At 35.8% G+C, this 27,537-nt stretch overlaps 4 protein-coding genes and 2 long non-coding RNA genes across 15 annotated transcripts in view; 2 read left to right on the top strand and 4 right to left on the bottom strand.

Annotated features, from left to right (window-relative positions):
- The window catches only part of LOC125243350, a 30,576-nt gene extending 16,940 nt beyond the window's left edge, over positions 1-13,636 (top strand). The window contains exons 2-5 of the long non-coding RNA XR_007179030.1: positions 5,467-5,561; positions 12,613-12,661; positions 13,230-13,251; positions 13,497-13,636. This is a non-coding gene — a long non-coding RNA (uncharacterized LOC125243350). The remainder of the gene's footprint in view (positions 1-5,466; positions 5,562-12,612; positions 12,662-13,229; positions 13,252-13,496) is intronic.
- On the bottom strand, positions 336-5,460 carry LOC125243343 (protein rapunzel-like). The gene is made up of 2 exons (XM_048152928.1): positions 5,134-5,460; positions 336-2,796 (listed from the first exon to the last, which is right to left on the bottom strand). The coding sequence occupies exon 2, from the start codon at positions 2,792-2,794 to the stop codon at positions 1,607-1,609; it is 1,188 nt and encodes a 395-aa protein (XP_048008885.1). The 5' UTR covers positions 2,795-2,796; positions 5,134-5,460; the 3' UTR covers positions 336-1,606.
- On the bottom strand, positions 8,903-13,618 carry LOC125243347 (protein rapunzel). The gene is made up of 2 exons (XM_048152945.1): positions 13,489-13,618; positions 8,903-9,819 (listed from the first exon to the last, which is right to left on the bottom strand). The coding sequence occupies exon 2, from the start codon at positions 9,777-9,779 to the stop codon at positions 9,099-9,101; it is 681 nt and encodes a 226-aa protein (XP_048008902.1). The 5' UTR covers positions 9,780-9,819; positions 13,489-13,618; the 3' UTR covers positions 8,903-9,098.
- Positions 13,637-13,898: 262 nt separating the features above from the next.
- The window catches only part of LOC125243348, a 30,143-nt gene continuing 16,504 nt past the window's right edge, over positions 13,899-27,537 (top strand). For 6 of the 7 annotated variants that reach the window (XR_007179027.1, XR_007179029.1, XR_007179024.1 and 3 more), the window contains exons 1-2: positions 13,899-14,179; positions 26,123-26,233. This is a non-coding gene — a long non-coding RNA (uncharacterized LOC125243348). Of the gene's footprint in view, positions 14,180-22,391; positions 25,146-26,122; positions 26,234-27,537 lie in introns of all 7 variants that reach the window. The other variant, XR_007179028.1, reaches the window with a different exon arrangement.
- Positions 22,048-24,858, bottom strand: LOC125243342 (protein rapunzel-like). Of its 2 annotated transcripts, none has more exons than XM_048152926.1 (2): positions 24,014-24,150; positions 22,048-23,529 (listed from the first exon to the last, which is right to left on the bottom strand). In XM_048152926.1, exons 1-2 carry the CDS (start codon positions 24,024-24,026, stop codon positions 22,340-22,342), a joined length of 1,203 nt encoding a protein of 400 aa, XP_048008883.1. In that variant the 5' UTR covers positions 24,027-24,150; the 3' UTR covers positions 22,048-22,339. The 2 variants fall into 2 exon arrangements, with proteins under 2 accessions (XP_048008883.1, XP_048008884.1); XM_048152927.1 differs by lacking the exon at positions 24,014-24,150 and adding an exon at positions 24,731-24,858 and having other exon boundaries at positions 22,057-23,529.
- The window catches only part of LOC125243346 (protein rapunzel), a 15,432-nt gene continuing 15,054 nt past the window's right edge, over positions 27,160-27,537 (bottom strand). For all 3 annotated transcript variants that reach the window (XM_048152939.1, XM_048152940.1, XM_048152938.1), the window contains exon 3: positions 27,160-27,537. This exon is cut by the window's right edge and continues 1,268 nt beyond it. The gene's annotated coding sequence lies outside the window, so the exon portion shown is untranslated.

Genomic DNA, 27,537 nt, shown 5'->3' with positions numbered 1-27,537 from the left:
CATAGTGCAAAATAGTATTAAAATTATATGTAGAAGTCGTTGCTTTGTTATGAGAAAGAATGACTGGAAAAATGAATTTCATTGATGTCATTTGGAACAACCGTTGTAAAACATGGAAAAGTTTGTAATATTTTAAAAACTTGTACTAAATATAAAATGTTTGATTGTCCTTTTGTTAGCTAGCTAGATATCAGCCTATTAGCATTGTTTGAAAATATCGTCATTCGGTATAACCAAAAGTGTCATTCAGTAAAACTGAAATTTTGGTTAAACCGAATGACTTTTTTGGTGACAAATTTTGTCCATCTTGTAAAAAATGATAAAAGCAGTGTTAATTGATTATAAAAAAAAACACAATCTCATTGTTAACACTTAATAAAACTTCAAAATTAATTATATCTCCATTATGTTCGTCAATGACCCATTTTCAGCTTCAGAATCATGAATATTTTATTCTGGTACAACATTGTCCTGTGCATTGAGTTACCAGCACCAAGTCCAAGCCTATTCATTTCCACCCCCAATATAATACCAAATTTAGCATTTTAATCAACAGTTAATTTTTGTTAACCTTTTACCATATATCTTGACCATATGTATCGCAATAATATCGTATTGTGAGTTCAGTTTCGTGATATGTATTAATCATGACATGAGGGATCGTTATATCCCTACAAGTATAAACTGATTGTGTTTTAAATGCACAATAACCAGATTCATATATTTATCATCAGTAAATCTAATTTGTTACAATCTCATACATTTTAACTAATAAAATATTACTTTTTCAACAGCTGACCATATATTAACCATGTTCATACTTTTTAATTACAGATTTATGCTGATTCTAAGCAATCTGAATAAATACATTTTGAAAGTATAATTATTTAAATAAAATCAAGCAGACATCATACCTGTTTCATATATGACTGACAGATATGCATCACGTCTATGTTGTTTGTAGCAGTGTTTGTAGCAGTGTATTACAAATGAATGGAAATTTTATATGCAATTCAAAAACATAATTCTTAATTTTGGCCTAAATATTTTTATTTTTGAGTGTATAATCTTGAAAAAAGCTAAACCAGTAAACTTTTGAACCCAAGTTTTTTTTTTTAGAAATGTATAAATTCAACTTTGAACTGACATGAATTTTTAAAGGGTGTATTTTAGTCTGAAAACATGATGAGCTCTCTGCTGTGCAGACATATGCATTCGTTTCCTGAGACGTGTTGCCGTGGGCTGTTTTATGGCTGATGAGGAACAGATACTGTCAGTTCGGGTTATTCTCATGCAGGCTAAATGGGGAAGCACTTTTCTTTGCCAGTATACCATCCAGTCTCATTGCTTCAGTTTTTATTACTACAAAGCATTGGTTTATATAACATCACAACATTTAACATGTTCTCTGCCTATTGCATTTAAATGAAATGTTTTCAGATAGACATTTAGTTATATTAAGACATTATGGTGTGCAAACATGCCAAGTATAAAGCTCACATAGCCAGCCTATTTTGTTTGAAAATATGGCAGTATATCAGATACAGTAGATCAGGAATACAGTTGAAGTATATCTTGCATTTAAAATGTATATATATGTTTATGTCTAAATCTCCTCTGCATGCACACAGACATTCACGTTCTTGTGTTTGTCCCAGTAGTGACATTCTTCAGGAAAACTGGACACAGCAAAGCTCTCCTTGTGACGACTGACGGCATGAACCAGAAACCCAGCTAACTGCTCCTCCATAAACTCCACGACAGCTTTGGCATCTCCCTTCCTCGCAGGACCTTCCATCATCTGTTTTATGCTCTCATTGGGCACAGGCTGAGGGGCGCTGCAGAACGAGACCACCAGGTTTATATCATTTCCTTGAGACACTTCAAAATAACTCTGTCCGGCCACACACTGAAAGTTTTGTCCAGCTCTCAAGTTTCTAATTTTGCCCAAGTTACTAACGACTCTGATGGACCAGCTCACCCAGTCGTACTTCTTCACCAGGAAGTCCAGCAGTTCCTTGGCCATTTCCTGGAGGTTCCCATCCTCTCTCTCCTTTACAAGCCTCTTAATGTCCAGTTCAGCTTGCTCTGGAAATGAATGCACACATTTCTTTATCGTTTCCTTCATTTTCATTTCAATTTCTTGGATCTTCCTGCTCCACTCTTGAATCTTCGCCTGCTCAGCTTCTTCTCCCAGAGTAAGGAAACAATATCCCAGAAGAGCGATTATTCCCAGGCAGAGCAGCTCCTTCAGCCTGACGCAGAAGTCTTCCAGGACCCGTCTGTTTCTGGCCTCGTATTGTTCCACAACATCCAGGATTGGCTCCCCAAAAGTGCTGTTCCCCAACACAGCATCATAAAGCACGCAGAGGTTTTTTTCTCCACCTGTTATGAAAAAGTGCTCCAAGAACAAGCGTTTTTTGACCTCCTTATACTCTGGTTTGGCCTCCAGAATGTCAATGTATTTTCTAAACTGGTTCCGCAAATTTTCCTCCACTGAGAAGAACTGGGTATCCAAACGTCTCCTCCTAATCTCAGAGTCAATGTCTTGTAGCTGAGATGAGAGGACATCCAATTTGCTTCTCACAGCTAGAAACTGATCTTTGACATATATGACCTCCTTGCTTTCCACATTGTTGAGGACGAGCTTAAGGACTGGAGCTGCAGCCTCGAAAAGTGGCGACATCTCTCCAACAGCGCTGGCCAGCACCTCGGCTCCTCTCTCAAACATCTCCATTACTGCTTCAATCGCCTCCTTCTTCTGGGCTACAACCCTCTCTAGTGAACTGGACATTTCTATAGAAGCAAAACCATAACACACACAAAGAAACACCACAGTAATATTAATATACATTTGTACATTTTATAAGCAATTTGCACAACTGCTATCCCTTACAAAAATTAACCATAGTTTTATTATAGTAAAAGTGTAGTAACCATGTTTTTTTGGCGGATTGATTACCATTTATATAACCACAGTTTTACTACAAATACCATGGTTAAACTATGTTTAGTGTAGTAAAAGCATAGTTAATTTGTGGTGTCCATGGTTTAACTGCAATAACCATGTTTTTTTGGTTAAATTTGTAGTAAGCCCATGGTTAATTTTCATAAGGGATTTGTATAATTAACTATTTCTCCACCATTGATAGAATTGTCCGGCAATCCATGTTTTCAGAGTTATACTGTAGGAGGCGCTATTATGAATCTTCTGAAATAGTACAGAATCTCTGGGTCAAAACACAGGTGGAGAACAAGCAGAAACAAGCGATAGAAGCAGTGCTTCATGTAAGCTAACGCGATCATCAGACATTAAACAGTATATAAATCAAAACTGCCTAATGTTACAGAATGAAATGTTGACCCAGGAAGAGGTATAGGACTGTGAAGCTTTGGAGTTGTTTATGGATGCGATCTACTCAACCTATGTCTTAATCATCTTTCTGAATCCGATCCTGATGATTTTTTCAGCTTTCTGTTCAAAATGTTGCTTTAAAGGTAGGGTAGGCAATTTTCTGGAGAAGCTAGCAATAGCAGGCTAGCTTTGAAAGCAGATCCCACTCTCCCTTCAGAGCATCTCCAAAGCCATGCCTCCTCCAAAACACATGAACGTTTAAAGCCAGAGCAGAGTCTGCAAAATGTAACTGTGGTAAATTACCTTGTCTGAAAGCACATAACATTACAATAATAATGAACGTAAACAACTTACAGAACTCTTACTTGTACCACCTGACTGCTGCAGATTCATTTTGGCGTTGATAGTGTTGTCTGAGGACGTGAACAGATTGAGTAGAACGCCACGGGCTGCCATCTCATAATTTCGGTTACAACATGGCGTGAACACAGCATATGCTCATTGTTTTGGTTCAGGAGGAACTGTAAAAGGCGGCTGCTGCTTGTTTGTGGCACTTGGTGACTGACGTCTGTCTACAACTATGTTTAGCCTTAAGGAACGCACTGATGATGTGTGATGTTTGCATGAGCAGGTGTGTGGAAGTATGGAAATACATGTGTTGACAGGCAGGTAGGACATCCTATCATTGTATCATTACATTCGGACCAAATGCAATGATTGGACAAACATTTTTTGGTCCTGAGACTTCCACAAAAATTGCCTACCCTACCTTTAATGAAATTTGCCCAAAATCAAGTGTTGATATAAAAGAATGCATGGAGCTAGAATATATTAAAATATGTGATAGAAACAAATATATAGCAGAACAGTCAGATCCTTCTTTTGATATATTGTATGTTCAGCTATTCAAACAACAAAATATTCTGGAGGCCAAGAAAGTTTTGGCTGGCTGGCAACTTAAATATATTTTATGAAAATGCAACAGTGATGTAGTTCTAAGCATCATTCCTTATTCAACATACCTTAGTACAACATAACTGATCTGCATTATACATGTAAATTTTGTTCTTTTTGATTTCATAATGCACTGAATCAGGTACAATAAAATACAAATTGATTTATATTGATTTATGTTCACATATGTGAAAAAGGTCATGTGTTTAATTTAAGTGGATAGCCATATTGTTCTGCACTGAAAAAAGTGCTTTGTCAAGTGCCAAAATAAATTAGCGTTTTGTTCAGCTTTCTTCTACAAGTTAAATGATCAGACTGAGGCATCATAAAAATGCAGAATTGACCCTTTACTGTATTATTTTATTTTATTTTTTTCTTAAATGGTGCATTACACATCTGTCAACCACAATAGAAGGTATAGTATTTTAAATGTGCATCACCGCTTTTGTCTGCTATTTTAAATTGATGTTATCATAAATTAAAAACACAATGACATATACAGAGGACAGTCATAGAATTATGAGAAAAGGTTCATGGTTTGACTCTAACATCACCCCTAATGTGGCTTTTAAAGATCTACCATGCACCAGAGAGATAAATAACTGTTCAAAAATGATAGATGATTTTAAAATAATGTCCTTCAATAAAATACATAATGAATCATTTAGGTTACATTTGTGAATCCAGAGTTCCAGACACACCTTGCTAATCTCTCTAAAGCTCTAATGCAGTCTACCTCATATGGATGTGCCCTAATTATGCGCATCCTTGAGATAACATCATCATCCCTATAGCAAAAAATATTTTTAAAACAGGTTTCTCACGCCTCTCAGGATGAAGAGCTGCTGGAAAGACCTCCAAGTTTCCAAATTATTCCCACAGTTTCAGGTTCGATTTCAAAGCAAAATGTCGTGATCAGATGCTCACAGTGGAAAAGATGTGCGTGCGTGTGCGTGTGTGAGGGAGAGAGAGAGACAGACAGAGAGAGAGAGAGTTGTGCGCGCACTGATGGGTTTGGGGTGGTTTTGGAAAGCTGTTGGTAACTGTCGGATCAATGGCTCATATTTGACAGCAGTTTATTTTTATAGGTTGTTTACAGATGAATCTGTGATGACCGGTTCAGACATCAATTTTTACTCGAGACTGTTTAATTGCAGATTATTTGCGCGTCGTGCGCAACATCTCACGCGCTGCTGGATTGACCTGAACGTGCGCAGATTTGGGATTATGGTATCTCAATATCCAAAAGAAGGTATTTCACAGACTGTTTTATAGCATATATTGTATACCATTTATATCGTTATTCTATTCTATAGTGTTACTACCTTACATATCACGAAACTCGAGTGTGTAATTGATTGTGCCTCAGTGTGATAATGGACTATATACATGATCTTTTCGAAGCAAAAATGTTTTATAAAAACGTTTTAAAAATTTACTTTAATTATTTATTTAAGTTAATATTCTATCATATAATTAGACTGAGGCTAGATGTCACACTTTTTCCTTTGGGAATATAATTTATGGTAAGTAGTTGTTTTTGAAAATAATGTTTTTAGAGAAATTCTTTGACGTTTCTTCTATATAAAATGACAATGTATAATGCAGAAACATATAAGAAATTGTGAGCGAGTATAATCAAGAGAGAATGAGCGGTGTGACAACTTGCCCCAACATTATGTTTATGAAATGTGACCTTGAGAAGAGCCATTTAAAGTCTACCTTGACTCTTTTTCTGAATGTATTTCAGTGTGGCTTTTATGTTTGGCTGCTTGTTTATCCAATAGCTATTATAAAACAGAATATGATGACAGAGAAATTTTAGTTTTGAGAACAGAATTTACACAAAAAAAAAAATGTCTAAATTTTAGACAGTTTTGAACTTAGTGTTTAAAAAACAACATATATAACCACTGAAAAGCATGTATGCAATTTTTTTTTTTTTTTTTTTACTCTATATGATGATTCATATCTTTATAGAGAGAAAGATTTTTGACAACTTGCCCTTGTCTCTGGTACTTAGAAGATGGACAATGATAGTGAATGTAATGCATTATTCTTATACTGCATTTCCACTCCTTGGCTCATTGTCCTAGAATGATTTTTTTTCGTCATGTATATCCAGCTTGAGGATTCAAGCTCAACCTTGTCTGTTTTTTTTTTTTTTTTTCTGGTAAGCTCATCAATAATAAAGAGAAACAACAAATCGTTAGACCTTTTCTCTGCAAACGTGAGACATAAATGTCATTAATGATGACATTGAGATAACGTATCATTTTTGAGGCAGAGCACACTTTATTATGAATCTGACTTCTCTGCTTCTCTTATGAATCAGGATTTGGCTGAAGAGTTGTCTGACAGAAAGTCACAATGTAAAGTGAATCTAAATTTCTTTACTTATGATATGACTTGCATGCATATTTAGAGTTTTGTTTTATTTTATTGATGTAGTGTTAATTTCATCATGTGTTTTTTGATTTTCATCAATCTAGCTATAATTGTTCTTGTTCTTTAGCATGAAGCTGCTAAAAATCATAATGTGTAATGATTGTAAAGTGAAGAATAACTAGATTAGCAAAATAATATATGCAATCTGTGACATCTAGTGCATGTCAGGATAAGTTATGCACACAAATATACTTTTTTCAAAGACAAAAATATATTTTCATATAAGGAGAGATTTATATAATTGCATTTCATTATGTTTATGTAATACATCATTATGTATTTTTACCTAAATAATTTAAACCACCTGCCTAATTTTATTTTCCCTGTAAACTGTCACATATAACTACTGTATATTGGACAAAACACTGAGATTTAAAGCACAATCGCAGTGCCCTTCACTTTGACACTATTGCTCACTGCGGCTGACTGAATCTGTGTGTCCCGAAATGAAAGAAAGCGTGTGTGTATTTCTTATATCTTTATTCATAGTACTAGAGACAATGCTAGAAGTATATAACAATAGAATGTCATTCTAGAGAGATATAGATTTACAGAAAACAGAGTTCAAGCCTTTACATTCACTAGGATTACAAATTTCATTGAAGAAAATTTGTTTTGACTTTGGCTTGTTTCAACAACAACAACTTTTCACAAGTGCAAATATTTGCAGGTACACATTAGGAATGTGTTAACGGGCGGTTGCAAGGCAATTGCTAAGCAGATGCTACATTGTTTTGAGTGGTTGATAGGGAGTTCCTAAGGTGTTCTGTGTGGATGCTAGGGTGTTGCTGGGTGGCTGATAGATCATCACTATGGTGTTCTAGGTGATAGATAGATAGATAGATAGATAGATAGATAGATAGATAGATAGATAGATAGATAGATAGATAGATAGATAGATAGATAGATAGATAGATAGATAGATAGATAACTATTTTTTTCTGAGTTGGATGGTTGAGCTTCTTTGTAGTTCTTAGGATGTTGCTAGGGAGTTACTAAGGTTTTGAGAGGTTGTGAGAGCATTGCTTGTTAGGATGTTCTATGTAGTTGCTAGGGCACTTACATATAATACAGACAGAGAAGATAGAAAGATAGATGAAAAAGTTGGGTAAAAAGTAGGGCTGGGACAATACTTTCGATGAATCGCAATTCGTGGATCATTTTTGATATTTTCCAAATGCATCACAAATCGATTCTGAGCTTAGTTTTTAACAGCAGATGGCGCTCTAGGCTATTTTTTAACCACATGCTCAAATGCTCAAGAAGAAGAGCGCTTGTGCATTCGGCTATGTACTTGCACCTCAGAATGCTTTTATGAAGCAAGATTAATGTAAACAGCCCATTGCAAACACCCTTGTACACTGTAAAAAAAAATCCCGTTGTTTCTACGGAAAAATACCGGCAGCTGTGGTTACCAGAACAATACTGTAAAAATGACATCAAACCGTAAACATACTTACGGAGTTACATGTGAATTTTACATTTTAAATCTGTTAAATTTACGGTAAAATAATGTATTTCATTAACTGATATAATGTTAATTTACTAACCTAATGAAGTACTAATATCTGTTTTGTACCTTTATAATACACTGACAGTCACCAAACACAGTGGTGATGAGAGTCACATGATGAATCAAAGTTCATCACAAGCAGCTTTTCCACAAGCTGAGAAGCACAATACTAATATATAGAAGGTGCACACAGTGTCATTCACACACACACTAAACACCATCATGGTAACATGCATGAAATTTTAAAAATGCAATAAACATTAATTTAACAACATTAGATGTAACATAAAACCCTAATGTACATAACTGATTAGAAAAAAATGAGAAAAACTAAGAAGAAACAGAGTTATTTCAACGAAAATATATCAAATGTGAAGTATCACGCAGGGAATTGTGGGCATGTCAATATACGGTTTTTCACTGTAAATTTTACAATGAATTGTTATTTTTCACTTCCAAAAACTGTGAATTTAACGGTATTTTACTGTAAAATTACATTAAATGTACCGTTAGATCTATTACAGTTATTCACCGTATATAGTACGGAAACTTTCTGTAAACCAATCAACAGTTTTTCACCGCAGCATTTTTACAGTCTTTTACTGTTAAAATCACGGCCATTTTTTACAGTGTAATTCACTTCAACCTTTTCAAACTTTATGAATGATTATTTTATAGATGGTTCAAGTGGTGTGTGTAAAAAATTGGAAGGAAGCAGAGTATAGCTGTTTCTGCAGCACGCAGTTCCATCTGCTGTTGAAAACTAAGCTCAAAATCGATTTGAGAGAGAATTGTCCCAGCCCTAGTAATAAGTCACATGGGTTAAAATCACTCATAAGTGTTCAGCACTTCTGACATTTTTTTTGCCACATCTTTCATTTTCTCTTCCCACTCGATGCTCAAAGCTTCCTCATCATCTCCGACGATGGCAGCATAACTCATGAGAGCAATGAGGCCGATGCAGAACAGGTATGTGAGTCGCGTGCAGAGGTTCTCCATGACGCGCTGGTCACCCTGTGAATGTTTCATGTACACCTCTAGAATGGGCAGGCTGAAGATCTTTGATTCGCCCATCACAGCACCGTACAGTGTGTGCAGGTTCTGGTCACACTGATTGATCACAAAGCTCATTTCAAATTCCTTCCTGCGCTGTTCGTGTGCTGCCGATGCCTCCACGGTGTCCATGAATTTACAGAACTGATTGCGAATGTTTTCTTCTAAACGACAGTACAGGCCATCCACCGTCTCCTTCCTGATCTGAAGCAATACATTCTGATTCTGCTGTGAGATTTCATCCAGGGCTCGATTCACGCTGCCAAACTCACGTTTGAGTTTCTGAATGTCTTCATCGTCCACATGGTGCAGCACCACCCGGATGAGAGAGCCCGCCACGCCGAAGATGGGATTGACCACCGCTGCTGCTGACGAGATGGTGGCCACACACTCTAGAACCTTCACAAGACCCCTCTTCAGCTTCTCTGGGTCTTCTAAGATCTCATTTTCAGCCATGTCTGGAGGAAGAGCCAGTGATGTTTACCTGAAGAAGAAACTGATGACACAAAGACACACAATATGCTATTAAAATGCTGTTATTTAGTTAGAAGACTCTTTACAGAGCTTCTTTATATATAACAAGCTCAAGAGTATAGAAAGAAACAATGTGACGTTTCTTCAAAACTTGTTCAAAGTTGTCCATATGAACAATAATTAACATTTTCTGTTCCTCATACACACTTCTTGTATGACTTCTTCATCATTCCCGATCTCATATTCCCAATCTCATATATTTGCGAAGCTACTGGCATCTCTGTGTAGCATACTGCAGCATGTTTCCTTCCCAAATGTATCAGCGTTTTTGAAGGAATCGGTTAAATGAATGATTTAATGACTCACTCATAAAGAGAGTCGCTTGTTTCATTCTTGAATGAATAAGCGTTTTTGAACGAATTGGTTAAATGAATGATTCAATGACTCACTCATAAAGACGGTCACTAGTTTCATTCCAGAATGAATCAGCTTGTGTTTTTGAATGAATTGTTTGGCAGACTGATTCAGTGAATCACTCAAAAAGACAGAAGAGCTTAGTCAGCTGACTTGTTGCCTCGCTGCCCTATCAGGCAAAGACTTTGTAGGCAGCGTTTGCACATGAAGGTACTTCACGAAACTGATTTTGGACAGACTTCTGAGGCAGCATAACAGTTTAATGATCTACAGCAAAATAGGGTGAGCTTTGGTAAGAACTAAGCAAATATTCACGGTACCAAAATTCCAGTAGTCGGTACCGATACCATGAAAATGTTACGGTTCTCGGTACCAATTTCGGTACCACAGCAAAATCTATTGGAACTATTTTACTATTTTATATAGCCTATTTTAAAAACATTAAATATGATTTGGAGTGTGTGTGTGTTTGTGTGTATATATAGGCTACCTCAAATAAATACATTTTGGAAAAAGAAAAAAAAAATGGTCAAACAACCACTATGTACTGTTGAAAAAACCAGCATATGCTGGTAAGGTAGGTTTTGAAGCTGTATGCTGGTCAAATGCTGGTCCTAAACTGGTCCTACTGGTCCATGCTAGTCCTAAACTTGTCCTGGACCAGCATAAACCAGCTCAAACCACCATACCAGCTTCAAAACCTACTTTACCAGCATATGCTCGTTTTTTCAACAGGGGTAACAGACGTGCGTGTTTATTTTAGCTATTCTGTCAGAGAAACAACACACTACAGCCTGTAAAACTATGAAATAAACATCAGTAAATAATGTTAACCTAAATAATAAGAAAGTTAAATATTATTTCAAAAAGCATTCGTTTTTTATTTCCACACAAAGACGCGTCATATAGCCAAAGTCCCGTTATTACTTTGATATAGACTGCTTTGCGCTTTGAGAGGGATGAGGGACACGAGCAAGAAAGAGACCATTTCTCTTTAATAATATCTTCGTTATCTCCTGATGTTACAAACAACGGACACTTGTTGTAAAAGGTCTGAAGAGCGAGTTTTATCCTCCGCAGGGGCAAGGCATTCAGGCTATGTTTGGTTTAGCGCTGCCAGAGAAAACGAAAGTAAAAATCACTGGTGTGTGAAACGCGCTATACAAATAAACTTGACGCGCCTTATAAAGTCTAATAACAAGCACAAACTCTGTTAAATATAAATTGACGTGCAAGCAAAAAGGTTTCTGTCCTACGGTGTTTTTTCTAGAATACGAATAGCCTAATAGGCCTAAATGCGAACGAAAGAAACGTTTATAATCCGCTGCGTGAGTGAAGATTTGGGAAAAGAAATAGATGTGGAATAACCAATGGAATATTGTTAAATTCTTTGATAATCCGGTGACCAGATCGCGATTCGGAAAACAGAATACGAAGATTAAACTTATGGACTCACGTACCTCTGTCATTCGGCATTAACCAAAATGTTTCCATGGCTGCGAAGTCACATTTAATTGCTAACCTATTATTTCTTTTGTAAACAGCTTTGTGCTTCACTCGTGTCATATTCACGTAAATACTGCCACAGTCCTATCAGTGGGTACCGAATATACCCGGATTCTCGGTACTACCGGTACTACAGAAATACGGGTATCGTCACATTTTCAAAATTTCAGTACCGACTTGGTACCGATACTTTTGACAACACTAAGTATAGTAATTTCTTCACTGGAAATGACATCAGAAGTGGAAAATGTTGGCCAGAAATGTATATTTACACACAAACTAACCACCAACCACAAATTTCATACACCATCTTTATTTTTAGCTCAACTGTCAGAATGGAAAGCACAGGACTGTGGGATATCATTGGATTTGGACATGCCTTGATGCCTTCCCACCATGGAACGCACCTCCGAAGGCAGCATTTTTAAGCTTTCAGACGTAGTGTGTTTGACTTAAAGCGGCGCTGCTTAATCCGATCTGTGTATGATATCAAAGTACAGCGAGAGTGATTCGAAAGCAAGCGGAGCCATCTGCTCTCTAACCGCTCTTGTAGTATTTTGATGTCATACACCGATCGGTCTGTGCAGCGCCGCTTCAAGTTGAACACACCTAGTAGCTTCTTTCATTAATTAAAAAGCTTTATTTAAATGAATCTGTTGAATGAATGATTCATTGACTCACTCATAAAAACAGTCATTTGTCGCCACCTACTGGTGTATCTAACTTGCAGAAAATTTCCCGCCACTAATGCACAGCCTGTCTGGAGCATATAAAACATAGCCTATGGACTAGTTTTATATAGGTTTTTTGTCCTTTTGGAGAATGGATGTGGTCACTGTGACTGTGTTTGGAAAATAGCTGAAGAATTCTAAAATTCTTCTTTTGTGTTCCATAGAAAAACAACAACTGCAGAAACCATCATGCAGATTTGGAATGACACAAGGGTGAGTAAATAACGATTATTTTTATTATTTTATTTAAAATGTCCCTTTTATATAACCTAAAAATGGGCACTTACTTTGAAGTGTCTTTTGGGATGAAGGCAATTTGCTTATGATATCATAATATAAATGTATTTTCAAGAACCTGATAGAGTTTAATAGTAAACACTCATTTAAAATAGTGATATGGCATAGATCATGAGTTGTTTTATCAAATCTTAATGTTCAATTCTGATCTGAATCATTAAAAAACACAATTCAAATTTTGAATGATACACATGAATTATAACCATATAACCATGCTATATATATATAAACAGAACACAGTTAAAATATTGTACATGGTTAAAAATAACCAATTATCTAAATATTAAACTTGAATATCAAACAGACCTTACATCACTTTACAGACTGCACTGCTAATTTTCTTACTCAGTATTTTTGTCTTGTTTTCCTGTACAAATATCTAATGTCTAAACAGTTTAAAGTGAGAATTAGGACTGAAACCAATATTTTATTGAATATCTCTACATTGTTTTTGGGTCGATTCTTTTCTTGTGTTTGTTTGCAGCTCTGGGATCAAGATGAGCAAAGTGAGTATTTTAAAGGAGCTTGATCCCATCTGGAGTAGATCACTTCATTCAGCAGCTGTTTGTCCTGTTATGGCTCCCTCTAGCTGCTGCTCCATGTTTCCTTGTTCATGCTGAGGATTGTATTCTCTTTCTGCCATTTTCAAACTTTAACACACAATACCTAAAAAGTAATCTACACATTTTCATGTATTTTAATAACACTATCTAGCTGCCTGGAATGAATATTGCTATTCTTACCTCTTCAGTTTGCTACCTCCCTCGTCTGTATGTCTTCCCAGCAGTCACTGCAGGATGGGCAGTTTCAAATGAGCTCAGTGTGAAGGGGTGCACAGATGGACTATACCATTATCTTACAGGGTCCTAAATTAAATATGATCATAATTACACAAGCTCCTCTAAAATTATGTGAAACAGTTTTTCTCTTTCATTGACCTTCAAATTTTCTAGCTGCAATCAATTAGTCTACTAATGAAATCTATCTATCTATCTATCTATCTATCTATCTATCTATCTATCTATCTATCTATCTATCTATCTATCTATCTATCTATCTATCTATCTATCTATCTATATGTCTATATGTCTAAAAGTGGAGTGATGCAAACTGCATGAAACTTCACATATCCAGTTCCTACAACTTATAGTTCCTGTTTTCCATCTTGTGCACTAAAACTCACACATGAGGAAGTGGTTGGCTGCACAAACTCTTTTGTCATACTGACAGACATTTCGAGGGGCAAAACTGTGTATAAGATGAGTTTGTCACGCAGGACTCTTGATTCTCTGCTCTCATTGCTAGAGAGTGATTCACTTCACACTGAATGAGATTACTCCTAAAATTGAGGACGTTAAATGTAAATGTACGTTCCAAATTGGAGACAGGCCCGACAATCAGATGACAGTGAAGACACAGACAAGGATTAAAGAAGTAAGAGATTTTACTGACATTTAATTCATCTATCTATCTATCTATCTATCTATCTATCTATCTATCTATCTATCTATCTATCTATCTATCTATCTATCTATCTATCTATCTATCTATCTATCTATCTATCTATCTATCTATCTATCTATCTAAAGTCATGATTAGAAACTTGTGTTAGAGCATTTTAGTATGGTCCTGGTGTATGACTATGGTTTATGTATGTTAATAGCCACAAGATGTCACTTTAGTGCATAATTAATGCTTTGCTGTTAATAAGTATACTTACAGTTACAATGATCAGCATGTTTTGGAATATATGTGATTAAGCTACATATTGAGGACTGGTTTGTACCAAAAACACAGATGAGCTTCTTTTGTGTTCATGTAATTTGTTTCATAATTAGCATGGCAGATCGGTTCTTATTTTGTAGTAGTGTCTAGTAGATTTTGGGAGAAGGAGACATACCAGGGGTTGTTCCAGAGTAAGCAGATAACATCAACTTTTGGTTCCAAAACCTGAGGTAACTTTCAGGGTATGTAAGTAGCCATAGCAACTTACTCTTTGAACATACTGTAACTCTGTTCCCGGTCTGCAGTGGTCAGTATCTATCACAAGTGGTCCAAAGAAAGAATTGTGGTGAACCCGTGACAGGGTCATGGGCGGCCAAGGCTCATTGATTCACGTGAGGAGCGAAGTCTGGCCCGTGTTTTTCGATCCAACAAATGAGCTACTGTAGCTCAAACTGCTCAAGAAGTTAATGCTGGTTCTGATAGAAAGGTGTCAGAATATACAATGCATCACAGTTTGTCGCGAATGGGGCTGCATAGCTGCAGACCAGTCAGGATGCCCATGCTGACCCCTGTCCAACACCGAAAGTGCCAACAGTGGACACGTGAGCATCAGAACTGGACCAAGGAGCAATGGAAGAAGGTGGCCTGGTCTGATGAATCACGTTTTCTTTTTCATCATGGTCGAGAACACATGGCACCAGGATGCACTATAAGAAGGCAAGTCGGCGGAGGCAGTGTGATTCTTTGGGCAATGTTCTGCCGGGAAACATTGGGTCCTGCCACCCATGTGGATGTTACTTTGACACGTACCACTAAGCATTGTTGCAGACCATGTACACCCTTCCATGGAAATGGTATTCCATGGTGGCTGTGGCCTCTTTCAGCAGGATAATACGTCCTGCCACAAAGCAAAAATGGTCCAGGAATGTTTTGAGGAGCACAACAACATCGTTTTTATAACTTCTATAACTGTGGTCCCATGTTTCCAAAGGGTGGAGGACATGTTTTCTGTGCCTTCTGAAATGGGACTAGATAATTTTCCAAAAACTCTCATTTGATTGTCTCAGCAGCAGGTGATAACTGGAGATGCATACGAAGGTGTAATGCATTTCCTGTTGAAACTAGAATTTGAGCCAAACAAAGCTACAGGAAAATTAACTGGCACAGAAAACATGTCCTCCACCCTCTGGAAACATGGGACCACATACTGTACAACACTACAGTTATACAAATACAAATAAATCACAATTCAATATCACCATTTTCATATTTATTCAAAAATAAATGCAGCGATGCCAGCGATGCAGGCTGAAAAGCAGTGTTGTCATTTTGCAATGGTTGATCACTCACGCGAAATGCCAGTTGCCTCGGCCAATCAGAGTGGCGTTTACTGGTTCGGTTATATTGATGATGTGCTGCCTCGACCAATCAGAGTGATGTTGACTGGTTTTTGTCTCTTTGGTTGAAATCCAAAGCCCTTGATAGAGAGTTGTCCTCGCCTGTCCTTTAGCTGCTGTTGGTTCTTTTTAAATTAGAAATAAGGAGGATAGGCCTAATATATGCTACCATGAAATTATTTTCTGAACTATAATTTCCCACAAATTGCATTTCCAAATAAATAAACAGATAAATGCAAAAATACACCTGTATGCATAAAGAAATAACTTGATTAGGCTACTTTAAATAAACCAGTTAAAGAAAAACAGGAAAATGTAAAAAAAAAAAAAAAAAAAACATGGCCTGAATAAATAGGCATTCACATAATAAATTGTGTTTGTTTATAAATAATCTGTATGTGAAGAGATGCAAAAGCCTCTAAGTGCCATCTGAAATAGAATGATCATTTTTATAAAGCCTGTATAGTTAAGTACTTTCACTTAAATGACAATTAATAGGTAATTTGCATTGCCATTTAAGTGAAATTATTGAACTTAAATATACAAGCTTGATAAAAATGATCATTCTAGAAGAAAATTTCAGATGGCACTTAGAGGCTTTTGCGTCTGAACTCTTCATGTATTAATCATGTTGATAGGCCCTATGAAACAAATATTACATATTAATAAATTTCCTGCACCTGTTATAGACGTCCAAATGACGTCCAAAAAAATTACCCAGTTCAAAGGTCAAATGTTGAACGTCAAGATGACGTCCAAGTTGGGTCATGGTTGGACGTCCAAATAGTGGTCCTAGTTTGGACGCCGAATAGATGTTCAGAAATGGTCATGGACCGACGGACCTAATATAGACATGATCTGCACGTCTCTCCGACGTCCAATGTTTAGTGGGCACCTTCAGGGGTCTAGTGGAGTCCATGCCTCGACGGGTCAGGGGCTGTTTTGGCAGCAAAAGGGGGACCAACACAATATTAGGAAGGTGGTCATAATGTTATTCCTGATTGGTGCATTTACTTTATATAGCACTTTTAGTGTTCAGTGCTTTTACAAAACATAAACAAATACATTTAAAGAGTCCACTCTTACACGTTTGCTGTTTTTTTGTGCTGTGGTGCAGTTGTTTCCAGTCCTGATCAGTCTAATCTAAGTACTAAGACAGGGTTTACAGGCAACCTGCCCCTCTGCACATTAAGTCCATCATTCAGACTCAAGAGATCGATAGACAGCAGGAAGCTGGAAAATGTTCAGTGGCTTGTTGGAGGCTGTATATGGATAACAGTCCATTTCACCTAAGCGTGTCTTTTGATGCTCTTAAAAACGACGGTTGAAACCTCAATCCCCAAACCCTACACCACAAGACTCTGATTAACAGAGAACACCAGTGCTTTCCAGTTCGTAAAACAAATCTGCTTTTTGTGCTGTGAGGGTGCTTGGATTTTATGTATTATTAATCGTGTTTTGTCGATTTTGTCATATTGCTTCGGTTCTTCTCGCCCTCAGAACTATGAGTATTCAGCACTACAGTGAAAACGTAGACCAGCAAAATCATTAACTAAAAATGAAACTATTAAAAACTTTAATTGAAATAAAGCTGAAATAAAATATTAGATGAGAAACTTCATTTCAATTAATTAATTCATTTCAAATTAAAAAAATATTTTTTAAGGCAAATTTTTTGCTTATTTTTTGTAAGAATTACTGACTGGAAATAAATAAAAACTAAAACTGAAAAAAAAATTCATTCAACCTTAAAAGTAATATTTAAAGAAAAAAACTAATAAAAATGGCATACTCACATAATAAAATTGCTAAAAATTAATTCTAATAAAAATGAAAACTGAAAATTATTAATAAAATGATATTAATAAAAAATATAATAGTATTCAAATAATACTACACTGATTGGTCAAAAAATAAGGTAGAAACATATACATTTTATATATGTTTTTATTGTTTGTATTGTTTTAATGTTTTATTTTGTCCAGACTGGCAAACTTTATATACATATATTTTGTATGTGTGTGTGTGTGTGACGGAAAAATAAAGTAAAATAAAAATTTAATTTACATTTGTGTGTGTGTGTGTGTGTGTGTGTGTGTGTGTGTGAGACAGAAAATGAAAAAAAAAATCAATTAATTTAAATTTAAATTAAAAAAATAAAATAATTAAAATAAAATAAAATGCATGTTCTGTAGTACAGTCCACTCATTACTTTTCCAATTTTCCATACTTTGCAGGAGAAATTGAGAAATGATATCACAATATCACTGCTGAAACATGCTGTTATTCTTTATTGGCGATATTTGCATATGTGCACAAACAAATGCTGTTGACCTTCAGAAAGGTCAGAAGAGAGAGAACAGCATTACACTGAGGCTCAAACACATTGTGTGAAATGAGAGCGAGTGCAGATGGAGCCAAAACAAGATCAATATACCGATTAGAACTGTAATACGCTAATGGTTTGGCGAACGAGCGGACAGAAATAAACCCATGAGCATAATCAGAGTGTCATTTACCTCCTGCTCCAGAAGACTCAAACTGACACTTTATTTTCTTTAAATCACCTTCCCTTTATTGAAATGAGGTTTCCATGAGTCCCTAACGAGTATGGCCTAAGCATAAACTTAGCCTCAGATCATTTAAAATGTCACTTTAATTATTAATAATTATAATAATAATATTTGCTTTGTGAACATAATCTGATCCTTAAAGGATTAGTTCACTTCATAATTCAAATTTCCTGATAATTTACTCACCCCCATGTCATACAAGATGTCTATGTCTTTCTTTCTTCAGTCGAAAAGAAATGAAGGTTTTTGAAGAAAACATTCCAGGATTTTTCTCCATATAGTGGACTTCAACAGTTACCAAGGGGTTGAAGGTCCAAATGTCAGTTTCAGTGCAGCTTCAAAGAGCTCTACATGATCCCAGACGAGGAATAAGAGTCTTATCTAGAGAAACCATCAGTCATTTTCTAAAAAAATAAAAAAATTATATACTTTTTAACTACAAATGCTCATCTTGCACTGCTTTGTGATGCGCCACGCATTACGTAATCATGTTGGAAAGGTCACACGTGACGTGCGTTCTCATTTTCTCCTCGAATTTCAAAAACGTCTGACATTGTTGTTTTACCTTTTTCTTGTAAAGGGCGTTTGACTTAGTCTTTGACGTTCGCTTTGCAAACACTTGCTTGGTACTTCCGCCTACGTCACGCATGACATTTCCAACCTGATTACATAATGCATGGTGCATATTTAGAGGTTTTATAGGCACAACCAGATGCATCAGATGGATAAATCCAGTGCGGAGGCTGAGGGTGAGCTGGTGTGTGTCACAGTACAAATGTTTTAATGCTTTTTATCAGATCAGGCCACTTAAAACCAGGAAGCCGGTCGATGGTCCACTCTGACGGATAGGTAATGCTATTAGCTCAGGCTGTGATTGGCAGATGCAGCCAGAGTGAGGTATCATGGGATTGATTGACCGCCTCAGCAGTACTATTATGTTAAGATTCATAAGATCACTCATTTATTTATTAAATATTGATATTGACCAATGCCCTTTCTTGAAGATGGTTGTGGTTTCATTTCCCTTTATTTAAAAAAGTTTTAGTAAGTAGTCCAGCAAAACATCTGTCTGTGTCATGCTGGAATCAGACATGTTTGTTTTGTGTCTAGTAACAGACAGGTTTAAGGTTCAGCTCTTTATCGGAGATGGAAGCCACATGGATCAATATCTCCAACAGGACAGAAGCCTCAACCGCTAATGAATACAGGCTGAGCCATGCGTTTCCAACAGCTGCTTTAAAATCTCGAAATATTCCAGAGTGCACCTTGTATGTTTTAAATAAGTATGTTTTTTTCTTTGGAAGATGCTGCCTTCCAAAGAAAAAAACGGAAAATAACGTATGAATTGCTATTCATAAATATGAAGTAAATAATGTTTCTTTTTACTTCAGAACAAGAAAAGAATTATTCCTAATTTGTAAGTATTTATTCATTAAAATTATGTATTTTGAGAGAGGATTGCATGTGGTTGTGATGTCAATAGGAATTTGTAAGCAAAAAAATTTTTTGCATATTGGAAATTTTATGAACTTATGAAAATTATGGTGCATTTTCAGTTATGGAGTTTCAGTTAAGTAAACTACAACAAATACATTAAAAATTTATCTTGGGTAGAAGGAAACCTTTCATTCAGGAATTATTACTGTCAATTAATGTATAATAATAATTATCTATCTATCTATCTATCTATCTATCTATCTATCTATCTATCACATCTAACAAAAATGTGTTTATATAATATGTGCACACACAGAGACACACACACACACACACACACACACATATATATATATATATATATATATATATATAAATCTCTTTTAAAGTTTAAAATAAGGTTCAAATAAAAAGAGGTTTATGTTGTCATAAATAAAAAACTTATTGGCATATAAAGAGGACAGTCATATTGGATTATGTGTGCAGGGGTCAAAGGTCATCACCCATGGTGGTTTTGGGTGTAAGGTCACAACTTGAATGGTTATGAATGGCTTTTAAAGATCTTGTTCCAGAGGGTCAAATTAGGCCTCTAATAACATTGTTTATTTTCAGTATTATTTTGATTCCTTGTGATTTTGAGTACAGAATGCATTTACAATATTTTTGTTAGCATCACCTCACAATAGAAACACACAGAATGGAATACAATGGAAATATAATTCTCCCTCTTGGGTGTTAAATGATGGATTGATCCTTTACTCGGCACCTCAGTGATTTTAATGACTGCATCCGGAGAGCTGATCACAGCACTTTGGAGCTCGTCGGCTTTATATTAACTAAGTGAAACGTCACTCGCCATGTTTCTGCAGCCGCTGGCCAGAAAATGCTGACTTGGGTACAAAAACAGTCATTTAATTAAATGTGGCGGGTGATATTTCACAGCAGTGGATGTTGGAAATTGATTCCAAAATATTTCTTGGAAACGTATGCATTTTGCAAATGTTCTCACTTTGCTCAGTTTGCTGAGGCAAGACAACTGGACTTGTTTCATGAGATGACTTCACTGCTGCTTTTCATGGTTGATAGGGCATTTTTTTTTTCTGTTGGCTCTATGTAGGTCATTCTCACAAAGACCAAACTGCCAGTCCTGGCACTGTTTAAATACAGAGTACTGGGCCCAAAAGCCATTTTCCCTACCTTTTCACACAACTACACAACACTGTTTTTAGAATGATATTGTTTAAATGCATGATTTCAGACATAGATACATACACATTTAAAGCATAAAATAAAAAAACTTGATATAATGCTTAGAAAATTGCATACACAGATGGGCTGATTAGTTGAACTAGTTAGTTTGAAAAATCACTTTGGTTTCATTTTAGAACAAAGAAAATGAAGTGAAGAATTACAATAAATGCAATAATTAGATTTGTTAGACACAGTGAGCTGACAATGAACAATGCCAAATAATTACTATTTTTCAAGGCATATATCATAGATAAATAAGGTGCAGTTATAGTAGATTTTTATATTTAGTGTGATTTAAAATACTGTGAAATACTGTATACCCAGCTAACAAAAATGTGTTCTAAGAACATTTTACTAACATTCCCTATTAAGTGGTGAAAAAATTATATTATATTATATTATATTATATTATATTATATTATATTATATTATATTATATTATATTATATTATATTATATAAAATTATCATCATCCAAAATGTCCATTTTTTCTTGGTTAAAGAAATAATAAAAATTAAATAAAATGTTAAAAACAACCCAAGTTGGATTGAAAATGGACAAACCCAGCGATTGAGTTGATTTTAACCCAGCGGTTGAGTTAAATGTTTGACCAACCTGCTGGTCAGTTTTATTTAACCTAACTATTGTTTAAAAATGACCATATGGCTGACTTAAAATAAACCCAAAATAGGTTGGAAATTAAAAATCAGACACATAATTACTAGAGGCAACAATAATCAAAAGGTGCACATTTATTAATAAGGAATTTAATAAATGTTTATTGTTTAATTATTATTCATTAAACTTATTAAAAATGTTAATTTATTAAACATATTAATAAATGTTAATTTCCAACATACCTTGGGTTCATTTTAAGAAAGCAATACAGCAATTTTTAAACAATAGTTGAGTTAAATAAAACTACCCAAACATTTAACCCAACCGCTGGGTTAAAACAACCATTTTCAACCCAACTTTTCAACCCAAGCATTTTTATTTTTTATTTTTTTTAGAGTGTATAGATAATGTTTTTGGTCTAATATTTTGAAAACATTATTAAGGACCAGTTGACTTTAAACAAACATTCTATCAACATTCCTGGAAGAACATTTGTTCATAACTTTGAGAGAACATTGCCAAAACATTAGCTAAAGTTCTGAGAACATTCCCTGTTAGCTGGGTAAAATGACTAATGATCATGTTTAAACTTTCTAAATCTCCTCTGCATGCACACAGACATTCACGTTCTTGTGTTTGTCCCAGTAGTGACATTCTTCAGGAAAACTGGACACAGCAAAGCTCTCCTTGTGACGACTGACGGCATGAACTAGAAACCCAGCTAACTGCTCCTCCAGAAGCTCCACGACAGCTTTGGCATCTCCCTTCCTCGCAGGACCTTCCATCATCTGTTTTATGCTCTCATTGGGCACAGGCTGAGGGGCGCTGCAGAACGAGACCACCAGGTTTACGTCATTTCCTTGAGACACTTCAAAATAACTCTGTCCGGCCACACACTGAAAGTTTTGTCCAGCTCTCAAGGTTCTAATTTTGCCCAAGTTACTAATGACTCTGATGGACCAGCTCACCCAGTCGTACTTCTTCACCAGGAAGTCCAGCAGTTCCTTGGCCATTTCCTGGAGGTTCCCATCCTCTCTTTCCTTTACAAGCCTCTTGATGTCCAGTTCAGCTTGCTCTGGAAATGACTGTACGCATTTCTCTATCGTTTCCTTCATTTTCATCTCAATTTCTTGGATTTTCGCGCTCCAATCTTGAATCTTCTCTTGCTCAGCCTCTTCGCCCTGAGTAAGGAAACAATATCCTAGCAGAGCGATTATTCCCAGGCAGAGCAGCTCCTTCAGCCTGACGCAGAAGTCTTCCAGGACCCGTCTGTTTCTGGCCTCGTATTGTTCCACAACATCCAGGATTGGCTCCCCAAAAGTGCTGTTCCCCATCACAGCATCATAAAGCATGTAGAGGTTCTTCTCTCCTCCTGTTTTGGGAAAATGCTGCAAGAATAAGCGTTTTCTCACCTCTTTGTACTCCGGTTTGGCCTCCAGAATGTCAATGTATTTTCTAAACTGGTTGCATATATTTTCCTCCACTGTAAAGAACTGAGAATCCAAGCGTCCCTTTTTAATCTCGCAGTTGATGTCTTCTATTTGCGATGAGAGGACATCCAATTTGCTCCTCACAACTAGAAATTGATCTTTGACGTATGTGATCTCCTTGCTCTCCACATTGTCCAAGACCAGCCTCAAAACTGGTGCAGAAGCTTCAAACAGAGGACACATCTGTCCAACAGCGCTGGCCAGCACCTCGGCTCCTCTCTCAAACATCTCCATTACTGCTTCAATCGCCTCCTTCTTCTGGGCTACAACCCTCTCTAGTGGATTGGACATTTCTAAAAACAAACAAAAAGCAATTACAAAAAAGATGCCTTTCTTTCTTTTACTAAGCTAGATACAACATTTCTTTACACAGTGTTGCATAATGTAAAAGCGGTTGCAAACATTTTAATTGATCAGAGGTTGTTCTTTCATAGCTAAGAACAGGTTGTTTGTGTGTGTCCCTTTAAATGCAAATGAGCTGCTGCTCTCTACCGCTTTCCAGAAGAGGGCGGAGCTTTAACAACTCGCGCTTTGGTTGCTCAACAACAACAAAGCTGGAGAATCTCGAGCAGCCAAAATGACGATTGTCAGTAATGGCGTTCAAACCGGAGTCGGACACTTATGGAGAGTGTCCGAAATAGTCGTTTTTTTTTTTTTGTTTGTTTTTTTTTTGCTGCACACACAAACGGTATTCTTGTCGCTTCATAACATTAAGGTCATGTGGACTATTTTAACGATGCCTTTGCTACTTTTCTGGACTTTGAATGTGGTACTTACCTTGCTTTTTCATGGGGGATCAGAAACCTCTCGGATTTCATCAAAAATATGTTAATTTGAGTTCCGAAGATAAACAAAAGTCTTACGGGTTTGGAACAACATGAGAGTGAGTAAATAATGTCAAAATATAAACAGAAAAAGCGAAGCAAAGTCACTCATTCTTCTGGGAGAAGACTCATAAATGAATATTAGAAAAGCTGTCGTACTTCAGACAATACAGCCAAATATATGGGAGTGACAAAAAAAGCTGAAGTGCATTTGTTCAGCTTTATCATAATGATGTTTTATATAATTATACAATATTTTCTTCTCATAAATCATCTTTTTAAAATCTAAATGAGTACAAGTGTTTTACATCACAGCCAAAAGCATAAAGTATGCATGAAAGCCTTATCACGTTGCTAATCTTACAAGGATAGCTAATTGTGCCATCAGCATTTTTTTTTCTATTTTAAATCTGCATGCATGTTAATAAGCAAATCATGTAAAATCAAGTCCAGACCCATTTTAAACCTCTAAATAATCACATTCAGAGCAAAAATTGCGACTTGCGCTTAAGAATCATGTTGCGTATATGGCACCACTGAATGTGCATCTTCTGTTCCGTAAAGGACACACCTCGAAAAGCGTTTTAAAGCGCAGTCTTGCTCATAAGTGTCCTACATGCGCATCACAGCATTAACCAGAGCAAAAAAAGATTTCAAACAGGTTTCTCACGTCTGGCAGGTCGAAGAGCTTCTGTCCGAATTACGTGTCCGAAATTCAGGTTTCCCTCAGATATTGGCTCGAGGAGGATATTTGTGATGATCTAAGTGAGTGTGAAATGAACAGAGAGACAGGGCGCGCGCTCGAGAGAGAGAGAGTTGCGCGCGCTGAGGATGCGTTAGGATATTTTTGGTTTGGAAAGCCCTTGGCAACAGTCGGATAAATGTCTCATTTTTGACGTGCTTGGCTGTACCTTGCGTTTTATTCATATTTTGACAACAGATAGAAGAGTTTTGTGTTGTTTCCAGAGAGAACTAGCGCGCAATGATTGTTCATCAAGAGGAATATTGCGCGCAATGCGCAGCATGGAGCAGCTCCAGTGGATCACAAGAAACATGCGCAGATATTTTCCACACAAGGATGGCAGGTATTTCACACACTAATTATGTATTTGAGCTTAACGATAGTTATATTTTATGATGTTATAACGTATCAAAAATATGATATATTATTTGCCGCCTTCATCCAGGGGAAAATCTTAATAACAGCTGCTCTGTGCTTAAATGTTCTCTTCTCTGAGCGTGTTCTGATGAAGGAGGGTCCATATGCATAGACTATTATGAAATTATACGCGGATGAAATCACATGCATATGAATAGCCTATAAATATGGCAAATCAAGTCGAGGATATACATTTATCTTCTAACAATCTAAACGTTTGGAAATAAGTCAGGTGTGACCTTGTGTCTGAATGCGTCATGCATGGCTGACATGGATGATGACTTATTCCCATGTGACCCAACAGAGAAGATGTTTGCTTTTGAATGATTTTCAGCCCTATAGCCTATAGTGTTTGGTACGTCAGAAATTATTTTATTTTATTAGCCCGTTTTATTACATGGTGATTCTGATTATAGGCCTATTACAGGGAGACCAGAGATTGTCACATGTGGAAGTTGTCATAAGGGCTGTATTTCAGTTAAAATTTTGAGTCTAAAGTTTTTCTAAAGCCTTTTTTTCTTTTCTCTCTCTTTTTCAAACCTTTAAACCCTCTCATATTTGTGTAATAATGTTATAGTTGATGGGTAAACAACACAGTAAAAACAAACAGATACAATTATTTTATCTGAAAACATATTTTTTTGATAAATATCAGATTGGCATAGGTGCACGATTGACTGATTTTTTTTGATTGATTGATTTATTGATTGATTGATTGATTACAGTTTCCTTTTCCCAAGTAAAATGCCAAACCATTGCTGTTTCCAATTACATTTTGACATTTTTGTTTTGTGTATCATAACTAAATATCATACATTTTCTTTCTTTCTTTCTTTCTTTCTTTCTTTCTTTCTTTCTTTCTTTCTTTCTTTCTTTCTTTCTTTCTTTCTTTCTTTCTTTCAGAATCACGTGTCCATATGATTTGACGCAAGAGTCTTTGCAATCGTTTCTGGCTGATGACGTGAGATGACGCGGACCAAGACTAAAGATCTGTCTTCTGTGATGTCACACGGGGTAAAGTTAATCTTATTAATGTTTATGTATAGGCTAGGCCTACTAAACGAAATAGGATTGTTTAATACAAAAGGATAATAGGCGAAAGTAATTTCCTCTGAACCGAACAATTCAAAGATAACTTTTGTTTAATAACCATTGTTACCTGTACTAGATTAGATTAGTTTAGTTTATTCTAACATGAGACCACCATTTACTGACTAGTTATCAAGGTTCAGCTACCCTCTGCTGGTAGATTTAGTAACTACACCATTGTGTGGGCAAAAAGCAACTTTTCTTTACTATCATTAAAAAGTAAAAGTGTGTTCTGTTTAAATATATTTTCCCAACAAAATACGATTTTTATTTTAGTATAGTAGATGTTTTACCTGAGCCCAAGTTTTGGAGGGTCTTCAAAAGTCTGAACTATTTCCTGTCTGCTGCATTTGACGCATAGATACTAATATGTACAGTACATTTATTTATATATTTACCATTTGAATGAAATTCATTTAAAAATGCAAAATAACCAGATTAATTTATAATAACATCGTGGTGAGATAATGTGTTTTCAAAAGCAAACTTGCTACAATTTGAAATGTTTATAATTGCATTAATTTGCTTGCTGTTTTTATATACATTAAAACCGTGTAGATTCTATAAAAAGTAAACAGCATATTTTAAGTCTAAATAAGCTCAGGTTGTGGTCTTTTACCGCCATCTAGTGTTAGAAGATCAGCATACACTAATAATAGCATCAAACATTGGCTCCCATCTTCCTGAAAAAACAACAAACACTAAGACATTATATATATATATATATATATATATATATATATATATATATATATATATATATATATATATATATATATATACACACACACACACACACACACATAATGTATATATGAATTTGAGCCTCTCTGAGTCAAAACAACTTGGAATATTTCCTTGTATCTTTATTGAAAAATGTAACAATATTGTACAATCGTACAAGTGCAACAGCATTCCAAAGACTGAATTACAAGAAAATGTATTTTAATAATGATTATGAGGGCAACATGTTCCAATCCTTGAGACATTCAAAAAGAACATGAAACACAGAATTTATAGGAGTATTTATATATATGCCAGTGCTTTATGGATAAAGACATTTGAAACAAATGTGATTATCAAGATGAACTTCAGTCGTGTCAGACCAAACATGCAGCACTGTACATTGTATCGCAGTACATCAAGCACATCAAGTATAATATTTTCATTTATCCAAAATAAAAAGGGCAAAGGAATGCAAAAAAAACCTTCAGTTTAGATATCTCTTC

This window comes from Megalobrama amblycephala, linkage group LG13 (genome assembly GCF_018812025.1).
Source record: "Megalobrama amblycephala isolate DHTTF-2021 linkage group LG13, ASM1881202v1, whole genome shotgun sequence".
In the NCBI taxonomy this organism is placed as follows: domain Eukaryota; kingdom Metazoa; phylum Chordata; class Actinopteri; order Cypriniformes; family Xenocyprididae; genus Megalobrama; species Megalobrama amblycephala.
This window is presented reverse-complemented; position numbering and strand designations above follow the sequence as displayed.